Source organism: Giraffa tippelskirchi, chromosome 2 (genome assembly GCF_054371585.1).
Source record: "Giraffa tippelskirchi isolate mGirTip1 chromosome 2, T2T-mGirTip1v1.2.pri, whole genome shotgun sequence".
NCBI classification, from domain to species: domain Eukaryota; kingdom Metazoa; phylum Chordata; class Mammalia; order Artiodactyla; family Giraffidae; genus Giraffa; species Giraffa tippelskirchi.
Window position 1 is genome coordinate 230,417,313 of NC_137276.1, and position 18,285 is coordinate 230,435,597.

Here is an 18,285-nt window from a genome sequence, read left to right on the forward strand (position 1 = left end):
TGTAATTCCAGGTGGCATCTACTTAAGGCCATCCAATGCTCTCCTATACACTGCATTAACTCACATTTTTTTGTTGTTGAGCTGAAACTGAAAGTGAAAGTCACTCAGTTGTGTCCGACTCTTTGCGACCCCATGGACTATACAGCTAGAATCCTGGAGTGGGTAGCCTTTCCCTTCTCCAGGGGATCTTCCCAACCCAGGGATCGAACCCAGGTCTCCCACATTGCAGGCGGATTCTTTACCAGGTGAGCCACCAGGGAAGCCCAAGAATACTGGAGTGGGTAACCTATCCCTTCTCCAGGGGATCTTTCCAGCCCAGGAATCAAACCAGGGTCTCCTGCATTGCAGGCAGATTCTTTACCAACTGAGCTATCAGGGAAGCTCATTTGTTGAGCTGTGACTATATAAATAGCTGCAAAATCCCATGGACAGAGGAGCCTGGCGGGCTACAGTCCAAGGGGTTGCAAAAAGATTTGGACACGACTTAGCGGCTAAACAACAAGAACAACATCCTTCGATGACCCATGACAGCTTTCACTTCTTTTGTTACTTGTTAGGGCTTCCCTGTTAGCTCAGTCGGTAAAGAATCTACCTGCAATGCAGGAGACCAGGGTTCATCCAAGCAATTAATTCTGAAGCTTATTCCCACCGTCTCTTACTGCCGAGCACAGGTAGGAGTTTTCCAAATTACTATTTGGAAGTACATTTAAAGGTGAGGTGGCTCAAAAGTACATGCCCATCAGCAGAAGCTTGTTACTGACAGCTGCCCAAAGAGCTGTTCTTCCATCTCCTCCAGCCATTATAGCGTCAAGATCAGTTAGCAGATTGGCTGTGATCACTGACTTCTGCTCGCCCCCTGAAATCTCTCTAGAAAGACTGTACATTAATTTTAAAAGGCACATCCAGAGCAGAAAAAAGCTGAAAGCTAAAGCGGCAAGTGGGGAGCCTTATCATCATCACACCCCCAAAAAGGGCATTTGGGTCAAGTTCCATAGGGTTGCGTGGTCAGTTCAAACCTGCCCTTACTGGAAAGATCGGAAAGTTATTTTCATGGGGCCTAGTAACCATGGGGTCTCGAAGAGTCGGACACGACTGAGCGACTTCACTTTCACTTTTCCCTTTCATGTATTGGAGAAGGAAATGGCAACCCACTCCAGTGTTCTTGCCTGGAGAATCCCAGAGACAGCGGAGCCTGCTGGGCTGCCATCTATGGGGTCGCACAGAGTCGGACACGACTGAGGTGACTTAGCAGTAGCAGTAACCTGGCACAAAGCAGAAGCTTAATAAATATCACTGAGCCAATCAGTGAATGAAAATGAGAGAGAATAACTCCTTCTATGGGTAAATGTAATTATTTGATGATAGTTAAAAACAAAAACCAGGTTGTAGGAACTTGCCTGGTGGTCCAGTGGTTAGGAATCCACCTACCAATGCAGAGGACAAACGTTTGAGCCCTGGTCCGGGAAAACCCCACGTGCCTTGGGGCAACTAAGCCTGTGCACCACAACCACTGCAGCCCACACACCCTAGAGCCCGTGCTATGCAGCAAGAGAAGCCACCACCACTAGAACAGCCCCTGCTCAATGAAGCTAGAGAGGAGCTCCGCTCGCTTGCAATTACAGAAAGCCCAAACTGCAGTGAAGACTCAGTGCAGCCAAAAATAAGTAAAAATTTTTAAAAAGGGCAAAATAATTTAAGTGATTGTCCACTTTACCTATAGAAAATGTGTACATTAAACAAAAAGCTTCAAAGTTCCAGTTCGTATAAACTGTCTTTGGTGATACTTCATTCTTGTGGGACCTTCGATTACATAAACATACACATACGGTACTTATGCATCTGATTTTAAGTATATAAAATATCGAGACCGCAAAGGTATAAGATTCAGTTCTGTAAAGTTACTTCAGCCCAGAGAGACTGATAACAAGGTACCCATTGAACCAAATCATCAGCCTCACGGTATTTTCAATCTTAAAATAACAGTAGCTAATCACAAATAGCCAAATTTCCCAACGGTAGGCTTCAAACAGAGCTTAATTAAACCCAACAACCACTACTTCATTCAGTGAAACATTGAGTAACTGTTACAGGTCAAGCTACTAAACTAAACAGACCCAATTTCTAGGGAGAAAAAGATAAAAACTGGACATAATGGAAAATAATTTTTAAAAGAATATATATATAACTGAATCACTTTGCTGTACAGCAGAAATTAACACAACATTGTATATCACCTGTACTTCAATTTTAAAAAATGAAAAAAAAAAAAAAATGAGGACATCCCCTGTAGCAGAGTGGCTAAGACTCCGCACTCCCAATGCAGGCGGCCCACGTTCCATTCCTGGTATAGGAACTAGATCCCACATGCTGAAAGGAAGGATCCCACATACCACAAAGAAGATCAAAGATCCCATGCTCTGCAACTAAGACCAACCGCAGCCAAAATAAATAATTTTTTAATGAAAAAATAAACATCACAATGAAAAAAAGATAAAAAACTGGAAATATGAAATGTGATTTAAAATCTATGAGGATACAGAGCTAACTGGTCACATCTAGTCTGGACTAGGGGACATTTCTGTGAGATAGTGATTTCTGGGCAAAACTCTAAGAAGGACAGCAAGTTACAAAAACCCAAAAGCCCAAAACCAGTTTAGCCCAGGTACCCCTAAACCCAGCTAGAGCAGTAAGCAAGGGCTGAAAAGCCTTAGTTAACAGTTATCAGAGTTAACAGAAGCCCAATAAAGTCACGGAGATGTGCAAAAGTAAAACTGTCTCTCAAGAAAACTAAAGACATTTGTATCTCATTTCTCATTATTTTTGGATGTTCAAAAATTTCTGCTCTAAATTTTTAAGTAAATGAATCCAGTTTGGAAACCACTACGGACATGAGTTTGGGTAAACTCCGGGAGTTAGTGATGGACAGGGAGGCCTGGCATGCTGTGGTTCATGGGGTCGCAAAGAGTTGGACACAACTGAGCGACTGAACTGAACTATAGAAGAAGGGCTTCCGAGGTGGCTCAGCAGTAAAGAATCTGCCTGCAATGCAGGAGACTCGGGTCTGATACCTAGGTCAAGAAGATGGCAATCCACTCCAGTATTCTTGCCTGGAGAATCCCATGGACAGAGGAGCCTGGTGGGCTACAGCCCATGGGGTGGCAGAGAGTCAGACACAACTTAGCAACTTAACAACAACAAAAAATCCACCCTTGGATTTTTCATTTTATCATCTTTCTCAATCAGGATTTCTTAAAAGAATTATGCCCTCCTCCCTCAGGAATCTATTGAATGTAATGAATGAACATCTAGGCGATATTAGACACACACTCTCTCAGAACTGACAAAAAAAATCACTGATATTCTGTGTTATATAGTATATCAACAAGAATGGGTATTTTTTATTTGTAGCAGCAAAGTATAATGCCATACCTAAGCATAACCCCAACAAAATATTCAAACCTAGGATAAGAGTTTAATTTCCGCACGCTTTTACACACACACAAAAAAATTCATTTTAATGCCGAGAGTGATCCAACTTTTCACAACGAAAGCAAAGAGCAAGAAACCATTAAAAGCGAAACACTTTTAAATGTTACTGACAGCATGTGGGTGATGTCCATGGCAATTTGCACAGCACTGCCCTCGTAAGCCCACTTTCAATAGCTGAGTGGAAAGAACTATTGTTCTGCAGATTAGTAGAACGGCCGCCCCAGGTCATCCTGTGGGTGACAGGGCCGGCTGAACTTGCAGCCATCAGGCTACGTATTGGGCCAAGGAGACCAGACTGCGTGCGAAAGCAAAAAGATGCAAAGATTAATGAGTAGGTGCCCTGATTGGTACATGACGCAACTGACAGGAGCTGGGGGCAGGGTACTTTTTGTCACCACGGAAACAAGCGACAGTAAGCTAAGGATTTTGCTGTGCGTCTCTGAAATCGGGTTCACCCCACCTCTGGCCCAGTGGAGGCGAGAGACGATGGAGGGCCTCGAGGTGGGCGCTGCCCAGGGGCTAATCGACTCTGCACAGGTATACGGGTACATGCCGCTTCGGATGTGTACCAAGACTCAGGCGTCCGGACCCTCGCGCGGGCACCGCCTGGACAGGTGATCCGATCGGTCTCTGGACTGATATTCCGGCTCCCGAGGGCATCGCGTGCACGGCAGGCACCGCGGCTGGCCCTCCCGGGACCCCACGGCCTCTCGCGGCCTCCATGCGAAGCGGAGGGGGCCCGCTGGCCACACGCACCAGGGCCGATGGCGGGGTCCGGTCTGGGGGGCGCTCCCGGCTCCCTGCCGACCCCGCGGCCGCGCGCCCCCGTCCGGGCCTGCCCCCGGCCCCCCACCACCGGCCGCGCACCCCGCGCCCGCCCACCTGGCTCTCGCCGACACAGAAGACCCGGCCGCCGCGGCTCAGGCACACGCGGGCTCCCCGGGGCGGCGCGGCCGCGCTGCAGAAGGTGAAGGAGCAGCGCGAAGCGCGCAGCCGCTGCACCGTGGCGCGCACGAGCGCGGCCGGCCCGCGCCCCCAGCGCGCCCACAGGTACAGGTAGCACAGCGTGATGAGCATGGCCGGCCGGCCGGCGGCGGCGGCGGCGGAGCGCGGGCCCCGGACGCTGGCACCACCGGCCGGCCCGCCCAGCACCGCCCCCCGCCCAGGCGCCCGGCCCCGCCCTCCAGGCCCGCCCCCACCGACCGGCCCTCGGGCCCCGCCCCGCCCCCGGCCCTGCTCCCGCGCTCCCGGCCCCGCCCGAGCGCCCGAGCGCCCGAGCGCCCGGCCCCGCCCACCAGGCCCGCCCCCACCGACCGGCCCTCGGGCCCCGCCCCGCCCCCGGCCCCGCTCCCGCGCTCCCGGCCCCGCCCCCCCATCGGCCAGACCGACCGCCCGAGCGCCCGGCCCCGCCCGGCTTCCCGCCCGCCCTCCTGGCCCCGCCTCCCGCCCGAGCGCCCGGCCCCGCCCGCCTTCCCACCCTCCCTCTGGCCCCGCCCCCTGCCTGAGCACCCGGCCCCGCCCCCTCGTTGGCCACGCCCTCACGCCAGCCCCGCTCTCCCGCCGACCGGAAGAGGCCACGCCGCCGGAAAAGGCTGCGGGGTAGATGGGGAGGGTGAGGGAGGATGTGTTGATGGAGGGAGTAGGGCTGCCGGAACCAGAGGGAGGGAGGCCTGTGGGGAGGGCGGTGATGGAGGGAGAAGACAGGCAGTGCTGGGGGAGCTGAGTGGGGAGCTGGGTGGGAGGGGACAGGGGGAGGCCACTCTGGGGAGAAGCTGGGGGCAACGTGAAGGAAGAAAGAGGAGGGGGACCCGAGGGGAAGCCCAGTGGCTGCCTGGCCGGATTAAACAGGAGTCCAGCCGTCCATCCTTGAGGGGTGGGAGGCAGATTGAGGAAGGGGCTGATTAACCAGCGCCATACCAAAACAGGGAAGCCTTGCGTGCTGCATCCACGGGTCGCAAGAGTCCGACACGACTTAGCGACTGAACATTACCAGTGCCCAAAGTGTGTTGATACACACACACCAGCCATCCAGTCCAAGTGGGAAAATAAGACGAGACTGTTTTCATTAGATTATACCACGCCTTCATCTCACACGCCAGCAAAGTAATGCTCAAAATTCTACAAGACAGGCCTCCACAGTAACTTGCAGAACTTCCAGATGTTCAAGCTGGGTTTAGAAAAGGCAGAGGAACCAGAGATCAAATTGCCAACATCCGTTGGATCATCAAAAAAGCGAGAGAGTGCCAGAAAAACATCTACTTCTGCTTTATTGACTATGCCAAAGCCTTTGGCTGTGTGGATCTCAAGAAACTGGAAAATTCTTCAAGAGCTGGGAATACCAGACCACCTTACCTGCCTCCTGAGAAATCTGTATGCAGATCAAGAAGCAACAGTTAGAACTGGGCATGGAACAACAGACTGGTTCAAAATTGGGAAAGGAGTACAAAATGCTGGACTGGATGAAGCACAAGCTGGAATCAAGATTCCCAGAAGAAATATCAATAACCTCAGATACACTGATGACACAACCCTTATGGCAGAAAGCGAAGAACTAAAGAGCCTCTTGATGAAAGAGGAGAGGGAAAAAGTTGACTTAAAACTCAACATTCAAAAAACTAAGATCATGGCATTCTGTCCCATCACTTCATGGCAAATAGATGGGGAAACAATGGAAACAGTGACAGGCTTTATTTTCTTGGGCTCCAAAATCACTGCCAGTGGTGACTGCAGCCATGAAATTAAAAGACACTTGCTCCTTGGAAGAAAAGCTATGATCAACCTAGACAGCACATTAAAAAGCAGAGACATTACTTTGCCAACAAAGGTCTATATAGTCAAAGCTATGGTTTGACCAGTAGTCATGTATGGATGTGAGAGTTGGACTACAAAGAAAGCTGAGTGCTGAAGAATTGATGCTTTTGAACTATGGCCACCTGATGTGAAGAACTGACTCATTGGAAAGACCCTGATGCTGGGAAAGATTGAGGGCAGGAGGAGAAGGGGATGAGATAGGATGACATAGTTGGATGGCATCACCAACTCGATGGGCATGAGTTTAAGCAAGCTCTGGGAGTTGGCGATGGACAGGGAAGCCTGGCGTGCTGCAGTCCATGGGATCGCAGAATGGGACACAGCTGAGTGACTGAACTGAACTGAACTACACCTTCAAGCAAAAGGAATTTTGTAAAAGGCATAAATTCACACAATGCAATAATATTGTGTATTTCTGGACTCAAGGACAGGAAACAAGTGGAAGACAGAAGAGCACTGTAAGGTGGCCCTGCTGTTCTTGAATATGTGGGTCAGCAGCTTGACTATGGGTATCCTGTGACCAAGAGAGAAAGGGAAACAGGATTCAGTGTTCCTGTCCCCTCAGAGAATCATGGTGGTCCCTGAACCTGACAGGTTTCTCCCCTGGAACCTCATCTTTTTTTAAAGGCAGTATGTAAAGAACAGTGTCCTCAGCTCAAGTAGAGCAGAGGTTTTCTCTGTGTTACTTCCTGGCCCCACCTTTGCTGTAAATGGAGGGCAGATTGCAGGGAGGCCACTCCCAAGTCTGTCTTAATCCAGGGGCTGATCTTTAACATACCTGAACATTCATCTGCTTTAAAATAGCAGCATAGGGACTTACTGGTGATCCAGTGGCTAAGACTCTGCACTTCCAATGCAGGGGGCCCAGGTTCGATCCCTGGTCAGGGAACTGGATCCCTCATACCGCAACTAAGACCTGATGAAGTCAAAGAAATTAAAAAAAAAAAAAAAAAGACAGCAGTATAGGGATTTCCCTGGTAGTACAGTGGCTAAGAAATCGCCTGCCAATGCAGGGGGCTTGGGTTGGACCCCTGGTCTGGTAAGATTCCACCTACCACCACGGCAACTAAGCCCAACAGGGAGTCACCTTCTACTGAAGCCTGTGTGCCTGGATGGAGCCTGTGCTCAGCAAGGAAAGAAGCCACCACAATGAGAAGCCTTTGCGTTGCAATGACAAGTAGCCCCCACTTCCTGCAACTGAAGAAAGCCTGTGCAGACAAAATTAATTAATTAATTGATTAGAATCATTTAACCAAGTGACTAACCTTAATGCTTTATTAGAAGAGCTCTTCAGATAGCCTTCTCGGAGTTTGCTAAATTATGGCCCAGCTAGTAATGCAGAGGTCACTTCTTCTACCTGAAGGTCACAAGTAGCCCGAGTTTTTCCAAGTTCTTCAAGAACTTTGTGCCCTCTGCTTCCCACAGACACCGTAACTCCATCTGGCTAGATGAGAACTTAAGAGGTTTGAGCTTAGATGCTTCAGGATGTCAGGGTCTCAGAAAACATCACAAGAGGGTCTTCTATGGTGGTCCAGTGGTTAAGAATCCACCTTCCGGTGCAAGGGACAAGAGTTCAATCCCTGGTTAGGGAACTAAGATCCCACGTGCCGCAGGCCAGCTGAGCCCTCACGTTGCAACTAGAGATGCCCACGTGTCCCAACAAAGACCCAGTGCAGCCAAAAAAAAAATTTTTTTAAAGCAATGTGGGAAAATGTGAGGATCAGCCAGTTCTGGGTTACAAAGCATGGGGACCATAGGGGACAGGATGAACTGAGAAGAGGGTAAGGTCCCTCTGAACCGTTGAATTGAGGAGCAGTGATACCATTCACATCCAGGAAGGAACTCAGTAAGGCAGATAGAGAAGAGGAATAAGAGAAGTCACACAGTAAGCCCCATTTATGATCCCATGTAAAATGATGGAAAAGGCTCAGAAAGGAGCTTAGCTCATCATCCCCAGACAGCAAAGGGAAAGGATGCAAAACTAAGACATCAGGGATCATACTGTATACACCTGATTCATGTCAGGTATAGCCCTTCACTACTCAAAATGTGGTCCTTGGCTGTATCAGGATCACAGGGGCCTTGCTATAAATGCAGAATCCCAGGCCCCACCCCCAGAACCACTGAACCAGCATCTGCACTTGAAGAAAATCCCCAGGTGATTCACAGAGTTCAAGAAGCAGTGTTAAAGTCACTTCTGTCGTTCCCTGCATCTGGGTTGCTCTAGACAAAGTTGTTATTTAAATCTTGTTAATTAGCAAATGCCCAGGCCCAAACCAACCACCACCACTACCCTTGCTTAAAAGTTAATTTTGTACCATATGATCCAGCAGTCCCACTCCTAAGGGAATATAATTCAAAAAGATACATGCACCCCAGTATTCACCAAAGCACTGTTTACAATAGCCAAGACTTGGAAGCAACCTGAATGTCCACGACAGATGAATGGAAAATATATACAATGGAATAGTACTCAGCCATTAAAAAAAAAATGCCTTTTGCAACAACATAGATGGACCTAGACGTTATCATACTAGTGAAGTAAGTTAAAGACAAATATCCTAAGATATCATTTATACAAAAAAAAGATTAAAAGTTATTTACAAAGCAGAAACAGACATGCACTTGGGAAAAAAGTTTTTGTTAATTTGAGTCTCACTATTTGAAAAGGTTTATTCCAAATAGGAAAATGTTATATTAAATGCCTTTTGAATTTCCCTAATTGATTTCTTATTATACAATGAAGCTGAGAAATTTATTACATTAATGGCATTTTATTTTGGTAAACTTTGGCTATTTTTCTACTGTTATTATTGCTTCTAAAGTTTTATATTTGTCAAAAGGACTCTACGCCAGAGTTGTCTATAATTAAAAATATAGATGAAGTAAAGACAAGATGTGAACTGTGACCCAAGAATTAAAAGAAGTTTTTGCATAAACCTATAATGATGACACATGTAATGTGTCATTATATCTTAATTAATAGCTACCTGTGGCACAGTGGTAAAGAATCCACCAGCAATGCAGGAGCCATAGGTTTGATCCCTGGGTTAGGAAGATTCTCTGGAGAACGAAATGGCAACCCACTCCAGTATTCTTGCCAGAGGAGCCTGGCGAGCTACAGTCCATGGGGTCGCAAAGAGTCAAAGTCGATACTAAACAACAACAAATACCAAGATAATAGCTATGTACCTGATCTTTCTGCAGTAAAAATAAACAGTGACTATTAGTAGGTCAAGATAATACTAACTAGGAGAATCAACTGAATTTATTCACTATAAATCTTGGAACAATATGAAACATATATTAAATTGCTAAGAAAATGTTACTGTATTTTTAAGGAAAATCTCAGTTTTAAGATAAGGTTGTGAAAGTTACTCAGTCATGTCCGACTCTTGAGACCCCATGGACTATACCATCCATGGAATTCTCCAGGCCAGAATCTTGGAGTGAGTAGCCTTTCCCTTCTCCAGGGGATCTTCCCAACCCAGGGATCGAACCCAGGTGTCCCGGATTGCAGGCGGATTGTTTATCAGCTGAGCCACCAGGGAAGCCCAAGAATCCTGGGGTTGGTAGACTATCCCTTCTCCAGCGGATCTTCCTGACCCAGGAATCAAACCGGGGTCTACCTGCATTGCAGGAGGATTCTTTACCAACTGAGCTATCAATACAAATTGAAACCCGAATTCAGCAGAGTGTCACTAAAGATATCAAGCAAATACACTCTCTCCAAAGGGGATGGGAAAGAAGACAAGGTTGCTTCCAAAGTCAGAGCAATGAGATAGAAAACAATAGAATAACAAACACATTTCAAAATATTGGAGAAATTGACTCAGTCTAAAACTGTTGACCTCCCCAAACGATCACTCAAGTAGAGCACCAAAAAAAAAAAAAAATGTTTTCTGAAATGTGACTTCAGACTTCAGCTAACCACATACAGAGTCTCACTAGAGGATGTACTTTAGGAGGAAGATGGATGGATGGATGGATGGATGGATGGAGAAGGTGTGGCATACGAGAATCAAGAGTGAAGAATGATAAAGTTTTCAGAATAAAGAATATCTTTGTGACCTCAAGACAGGGAAGGACTAGTCAGTCAAGATACCAAAACCAGAAGTTAAAAAAGAAAAGATTGGTACATTAAAATTAAAAACATCTATTAAGACACTATGTCTTTCCAGGTGGCTCCTGCCAAGCAGGAGTGAAAGTGAAAGTCGCTCAGTCATGTCCGACTCTTTGCAACCCCATAGTCTATATGGTCCATGGAATTCTCCAGGCCAGAATACTGGAGTGGGTAGCCTTTCCCTTCTCGAGGGAATCTTCGCAACCCAGGAATCGAACCCAAGTCTCCTGCAGTACAGGCGGATTCTTTACCAGCTGAGCCACAAGGGAAGCTAAGCAGGAGACTTGGGTTCAGTCCCTGGGTCAGGAAGATCCCCTGGAGGAGGAAATGCCAACCCACCCCAGGATTGTTGCCTAGGAAATCCCTTGGACAGAGAAGCCTGGCAGGCTACAGTCCACGGGGGTCACAAAGAGTCCATAGGGACACAACTGAGCACACACACACATTAAGACACTATAAGAAAGACAAGTTCTAGAATGAAAAAGGTATTTGCAAACCAGAAATACTCAATGAAGATTCACTCTCACTCTAGCCTATAATGAAGAATTCCAGGGTCTTCCCTGGCAGTCCAGTGGTTAAGACTCGGCTCTTCCACTGCAGGGGGCACAGGGTCAATCGCTGGTTGGAGAACTAGAATCCAGCATGCTGCGTGGCGTGGCCAAAAGAACACAATTCCAAATCAGTAAGAAAAAGTCACGGAAAAAAAGGGGGGGTGAGTGTGCTAAAGACCTGAATAAGCTCTTCAAAAATGCCATTTGGCAAATAAACATGAAAAGGTGCTCAGGACTCCCCTGGTGGTTCAGTAGCTAAGACTCTGTGCCCTCAGTGCAAGGGGCCCAGATTCAATCCCTGGTCTGGAAACTAGATCTCACCTGCTGGGACTGAGTTCACGTGCCGCAACCAAAGAACCTGCCTGCTGTCATGAAGACTGAAGATCCTGCATGCTGCAACAAGGACCAACGCAGCCAAATAAAGAAAATAAATATTTTAAAAATAAATTTAAGAGGGAACAGTGGCAGAGAGTGCAGGGTGTGCCACTTTGAGCCCTGAGGACAGCCATCTGCACCCAGATCAGATAAGCTAGGACTGTGCAGAGTTCAAGCACACCCACAGAGCTGCTGCATCAAGATCTCCAGGGCAAACAGCTGGCTCTGGAAACGCACCAAGCCTACTCCCATAGACAAAGGGGGCTTCTGACACAGTGTCTGTACGGCAGCAGAATCTCACTAATTCATTACTGTTTCAAGGAACAGTAATGAAAATCTAAAGTTAAAAACTAGAGTCCAGATGCAATGTGGTGAGTAAGTGCTATGTGATATCCTGAACTGGATCTGAAACAGCAAAAGAACTGTAGTGGAAAAACTGGTGAAATCTGAAGTCTATAGTAATAGTATTGTGCTGATGTTAATGTATGTGTTTTGATAAATCCATGGTTGTATAAGATATTAACACTGGAGGAAGCTGAGCAAATGAACTCTGTACTATTTTTGCAACTTTGTGGTAAGTCCAGAAGTATTTCAGAATAAGTTATGAAAATCAAAGGATGATTGTCCACTGAATTTCACTGGCATTTTTTCCCCTTTCCCTAACTAGCCATGTGATCTTAAGGACATCACTTCATCTCTCTGGACCCTGGTTTTTCAACTGTTTTCAAAAAGCAGAAAGGAGACAAACCAGATCATCTCTAACTTCCCCTTCAAGAATTCCCCTAAAATTCTCAAAAACTCCTAATACATTTACACTGTGATCCAATTTGCAAGGATTTGATTTGCAGTGACCTCATTTACCACCACAGCTCTGGTGTTTAGCACTGATGGCACAGTAGATGCTCCACAAAAGTTTCCTGACACTAAACTGGCTCCTAACTTCTATTTGTAAAGTGAAGTAAAACTGTTACCTTTTTTGCCCAGTTGGCCACTAGAGAGCGAAGTACTCACAAAATTTTCTCCATAGAAAGCAAACTTGTCTTCATCCAGCAGAGGGGAGTGGTCCTTTATATCCCAGGCGCACAATAAAAGTTCTCCTGGTTGCGGAGGGGAGTCACCATCTGTGAACAGTTACCTGCCCATCAGACAGGACCGGCAGCTGGGGTGATCAGTACCATAAGGTTCCAGAACTGACCATGCCACGCTCCTTCACAAAGCCCTTAGCAGCCTCAAAAGTCTAAACTGCCTCGGTGGATCAGAGACTACACCGCAAATAGATGAGCTGCCCCTCACTCCCTCCAAGCAGCGAGTTTGTCTTCTGATCAATTTTGTCCTGTTTTCTGGACAAAAATCTCACTTTTAGAGAGCGAGTTATTGGGGTCAAACGAATGAATGGGGAAACGGACTAAAACCATTACACTTTAAATGAGAAACGGAATTCCCTGGTGGTCCAACGGTTAAGGCTCTGGGATTTCGCTGCAGGGATTCGGGTTCAATCAGGGAACTAAGATCCTGCAAACCACACAGCCAGGCCAAAAAAAAAAAATTTTTTTTTAACAAAGTGAAATGAGAAAGATCATTAGCAGCGCATCTCCCCACCCAGCCCAGGGCCCATCCAGGGCATATCTGAGCAATGGGAAGGGGGCCAGAAAGAACCAAGTGACAAGCAGAGGGGCATCAAGGGACAACTGGAAGAGTAAAGGCACTTGAAGGCTGAAGAGAAAAAAAAAAGGCTGAAAGGGCCCTAAGCCACAGAGCCCTGGGAGTGTGTGTGGCATCCAGCTAAACACAGGTGAAGATGACTTAAAAAGCAGACTCACGTATACATACCTACAGAAATGGATAAACAAGGTCTTACTGTAGAGCAGAGAACTATATTCAGTATCCTATGATAAACCATAATGGAAAAGAAGACTAAAAACAAATTCAGGGACTTCCCGGGAAGGCTAGTGCTTAAGACTTCACCTTCCAGGGCAGGGGGTTCGGTTCAATCCCAGGCTGCGGAACTAAGATCCACATGCCTCAAGGCCAAAAAAAATCAGAACATAAAACAGAAGCAGTATTGTACCAAATTCAATAAAGACTTTAAAATGGTCCACATCAAAAAATGTTACTAAAAAAAAAGAATCTCCAAGTGTATAGAATGTATAAAGATCATAAAACCAAGACATATCTTGATTATGCATATCCAGTTATGCATATCACTGCATATCATGTAACACTGCAATTATGTGAAAATTCAAGAGTCATACTTGTACCAATCATAAGTTTCATGGATCATCCCCACAAAAAAAACAAAGCAGACTCAGCCTGAAATGGCAGACACTGCAGTAACACCCAGGACAGTCAGGTCCTCTCCTCATAGCTGAAAGTGCCACAAAAATGGGCCGATGAATCACATCATAATTTTCTCTTTTCTCTCAGCCAACCTGAACATTTTCCCCTGGGAACTGCAACTTAGTGATTAGAGAAAGCCAAACACTGCTTAAAAGGGAGGGGCAAAAGTCATATACCTATTATAAACCATTGCTACTGGAAATTTCATGAATCTGAAAGGGAAGTTCCATGGAAAGAGTGGCTGGGGAAACCAGGAGCTGTCATACAGCCCCTTACATCCCCAGCCTGGACTTCGCTTCCGGTTTTCACTGAATTTGGTTCCCATAGAGATACCACTATCCAGGCTCCTCAGAGGCAAGGATGCCATGTCCGCTTGTTAAACTCCCTTGCTTTGCAATCAAGCTTGGATTTTTAAAAGGCCTCTATGCAAACCCTGCTTCTTCGTCCCCAGAGCTAAAAGTCTGTAAGAAAATAACAGTAAATCTGGTGGGGGAAGAAAAAGAGAAATTCAGAGTGCAGAAAAGCAAGAAGCATCTCAGGAACCACAGGGCCCTGAACGGAGAAAAGAGCCATCTCCTGGAGAAGCCAAGGGCGGAGGATGCCGCCGAGACGCAGCGCGTGGGGAGCAAGACTGCAGCCTGGAAAGCGGCCTGCGCTCAGCCACCCATCAGGCATCTTGAAAACAGCAAAAGCCGGAGAGCTGGCCGCGATGGAAAGACTCGTTTCTATAAATAAGTCTCTCTAGAGGGGATCAAACAACAAGATCAAAGGTAGGAAATCCGAGCCCTTCCTCACGAACCCACACCGGCTCCCCAGCAGCCCTTTACCTGGTTAAGAGGGAGCCCCCGGTAGCAGGAGCCTGTGGCCAAACCCTGGGACCCCGCGGCCAGTGCAACCGAGGTGGGCGGGGGGGCCGGGGAGGCGTCCCCCCAAGGACAGAGCAGGTGGCTGTGGGGGCGTGGGAAGCAGGCCGTGGGAAAGGCCGGGTGGAGATCCCCCTTGGTGGGGGCCCCACTGCTCAGCACAACCGCAAATCCTGCCCGATGCTCCAGTTCTCGCTGACCACACTGGCCGGGGCTTCTGGCCGCTCCGGAGCACCGTTCCCGCTGCCCTCCTCCGTCCTCCTTTTGGCTTCGATCACCGCCTGGCCCACTCCAGCATCCTCCTACCAGAAACCCTGAAACATTAGCTCAGGCCTTCAATGTCACTGGGCTTCAGCTGGTAAAGAATCCGCCTGCAATGCAGGAGACCTGGATTCGATTCCTGGGTCAGGAAGATCCCCTGGAAAAGGGAAAGGCTACCACTGCAGTATTCTGGCCTGCAGCGTTCCATGAACAGCCTATGGAATTGCAGAGTCGGACACGACTGAGCGACTTGCACTCTCAATGTCACTATGTCACCTCTGGGGGTGGCACAGGCGGCCTTCCTGCTGCCCTGCAACTCTGCTCACCCACCTTGCCCTTGCGGGTCCAGGGTGTCTGCCTCCCCTGGAGACGTGTGGAAGCCATGGGGCAGGGACCCGGATCTGTGTTCCCAGCTCACAGCGAAGGTGGCAGAAGCTTTTGCCGAATGAAGGAGAGAGGAGAGGAGCCGCATTGGGGTCCCCTTGATAGGATGTTGGCTGAAGGAGGTGGACAGTAAGGAGCTGAACTTCTTTACTTAGTGGATTTCTTTTCCTCCCCTGCCTTACTCCTCCTTTCAGTACAACTGACAACTGGATTATTAATTAAGTCTTCCTTTACTAAGAGCAACGGGAGCTTTCCATTGCTACCCTAGGGTATGGTGCCTGCCTGGTAGGTCTCTTCAGTTGTGTCCGGCTCTTTGTGACACTATGGACTGTAGCCCACCAGGCTTCTCTGTCCATGGGATTCTCCAGGCAAGAATACTAGAGTGGGCTGCCATTTCCTTCTCCAGAGGATCTTCCAGACCTAGTGATCGAACCCACCTCTCTTGCAGTTCCTGCATTGGCAGGTGGGTTCTTTACGTCACCTTAGGGATGAAGGAGTCTTAAGTCTGACATCTGAACCCTTCTGAACCCTTCAAACACAGCAGTTTCAAACAAGGACTGGAGGTTTCCTCCTCTTTGGGGAAATAGGGAATTCATTATAGGGGGGTGTGGGGGAAGCGGACTGATACCTGGTATCAATTAGATACCCACAAAGGGGAAAGCAGTTGTATCTGACCTCCAGGGAAGTGCTTAGGGATGGTCCAAGGAATAAACTCCAGGTCAGAGAAAACCTCAAGCTGAGATCTCCATCACAGCTGATACATTTTGACTGCTACAAAATAGTCCATGTTTGAGTATCCATGATCTGTTTCGCCATTCCTCTGTTGTTTGAGGGTTTTTTTTTTTGCCACGCCAATCAAGGCGCTTGGGATCCTAGTTCCCCCCCAGTGATTGACACAGGGCCTCGGCAGTGAGACCAGAGTCCTAACCACTGGAGAGCCAGGGAGCTCCCAGGGACTACTGTAGGATGTGCACGCTTAAGTCGCTTCCTGTACACAGGTTTTCTCCACATCCTCACTAATATTTACTCGCTAATACTTGTTTTTTTATGACAGCCTTTCTGACAGGTGTGAGGTGATACATCATTATGGGTTGTTTTGTTTGTTTGTTTGTTTAGTGAGTGAAATCGCTCAGTGTGTCCAACTCTTTGCGACCCTGGGGTATGTAGCCCGCCAGGCTCCTCCATCTATGGGATTCTCCAGGCAAGAATACTGGAGTGGGTTGCCGTTTCCTTCTCCAGGGGATCTTCCCAACCCAGGGATCGAACCCTTGTCTCCTGTGTCTCCTGCATTGCCGAAAGATTCTTTACCCACTGGGCCACCTGGGAAGCCCCATAGTTTTGCATAGCTGGATTTTATTCATTTTCACTGCTATATAATGTTCTGTTCTACCATAGATTGCTTAGCCATTGTCCTGTTGATGGACACTGAGTTTTTTCCAGTTCACTTGCTCCGACCTCTGACAAGTAATGCTGCTCTGAACATTCCCTTACTTGTCTCTCCAGAGCCCATGGTCAAGTATTTCTCTGGGAACACACCTAGGATAGGAATTACTGGATCAAGTTAATGTTCAGTGTTAAAACATAACACTAAGCTGTTTTCCAAAGTAGTTATAGCAATTTACACTCCCATTACTAGCAGTTTTTATTTCAACTCAGTGTCTTTTAGGCCAAATACTCTTTTTTATTTTAGATTTCTACTAATGTTCATAGCTATCTTGGAGAGTCATGAGGTTCTTGAACACAAAGCATCACATTGTGGTTCTTAGTCAGAAGAATCCTCCGAGGCACAAATCCTTTATTGTCCAAAGTCTAGATTTAGGTCATGGTGGTTTGGATTAGACCCATGAGTCCTAGGACAAGGGCAGAGAGGTTGCTAACTGAAGAAGTCTGCTGGAAAACTCCCCAGGCTATGCTTACGGCAGCCGTTTTAGGTTAGCAACCCCCCTGCCATAGTGCGGGGTTTTCCAGTATTGGGAGAGTACTTTGCATGACCGGCTGCTTTTAAAATCTCCTGCTATTTGTAGCTCTGTGCTCTCACCTCCCATGGTTACTTACAACCTTCTATTTAAATCAACCACTCTTAGCATCTTGAATTACTACTCTCTTCTTAAAGGCTATAAAAACACTGGCACTCTGATTTGGTATTCCTAATTCTGGGCATTTATACTAAAAATGGTGACAAGAGAAAGAATTCCTATTGGTAAAGATGTTGATAGCATCGTTTGTTTGTAAGAGTGATTTTTTAAATTGGAAAATTTAATGTTCAACAATAGGGAACATATAGTGTAAATTGTGGCATATCCAACTCAGTGGTACAAAGCAAAACAGAGACTTTTTTTTCTTCCCTGAACCATTTGAAATTAAGTTGCAGAAAGCTTGACTTTTCACCCACAAATACTTTAGGGATTATTTCTTAAGAACAGAAGGCTCTCTTAGGTAACCACCCTGCAATGATCAAGTTCAGAAAATTAACATAGATCCAATGCTAACATCTACGACCAAGTCCATATTCACATTTTGCCAATTGTTCCAATAACATCCTTTATGCAATATTTTTCCCACTTCAAAGTTACACCTTTTCCTGGAGTTGTCATGTCTCTGTATTCCTATTTACTCTGGAACAGTTTCCTAATCTTTGTCTTTCATGACTTAGACTCTTTATTTTTTGGACTAAGCCAGGTCTTAATTGCAGTATGTGGGATCTAGTTCCCTGACCAAGGATCAAACCCAAGCCCCCCTCATCGGGAGCATGGAGTCTTAACCATTGGACCACCAGGGAAGTCCCACAACGTAAGCATTTTTTTAAAAAAGTCAGGCCCCTGGAGAAGGAAAGGGCAACCCACTCCAGTATTCTAGCCTGGAAAATCCCATGGACGGAGGAGCCTGGGGCTACAGTCCCCAGAGTCCCAAGAGTCAGACACAACTTTGTGGAAGTTTCTTTGACGGTGGTTTCCCATTTAACTAATGGAAATATCTCTGGAAGTTTCATGAATGAATTAAGGGTATGTGAGAGGAAAGGTACTCTGGTCTGTGGTCAAGTCAATGCAGTATTTCTTCCCTAGCCTTTTTGTTCCTTTGCTTTCCAACTTTC

The 18,285-nt window shown here is 47.0% G+C and overlaps 1 protein-coding gene across 11 annotated transcripts in view; it reads right to left on the minus strand.

Annotated features, from left to right (window-relative positions):
- HLCS (holocarboxylase synthetase) overlaps positions 1 to 15,053 on the minus strand; it is a 209,208-nt gene extending 194,155 nt beyond the window's left edge. For 7 of the 11 annotated variants that reach the window (XM_081573081.1, XM_081573083.1, XM_081573085.1 and 4 more), the window contains exon 1: positions 4,372 to 4,642. In XM_081573081.1, coding sequence (XP_081429207.1) covers positions 4,372 to 4,566 — 195 coding nt within the window. In that variant the 5' untranslated portion in view covers positions 4,567 to 4,642. Of the gene's footprint in view, positions 1 to 4,371; positions 4,643 to 12,320; positions 12,471 to 14,513 lie in introns of those variants that run through there. The other 4 variants (XM_081573087.1, XM_081573091.1, XM_081573086.1 and 1 more) reach the window with 2 other exon arrangements.
- Between the last annotated feature and the right edge of the window lie 3,232 nt (positions 15,054 to 18,285).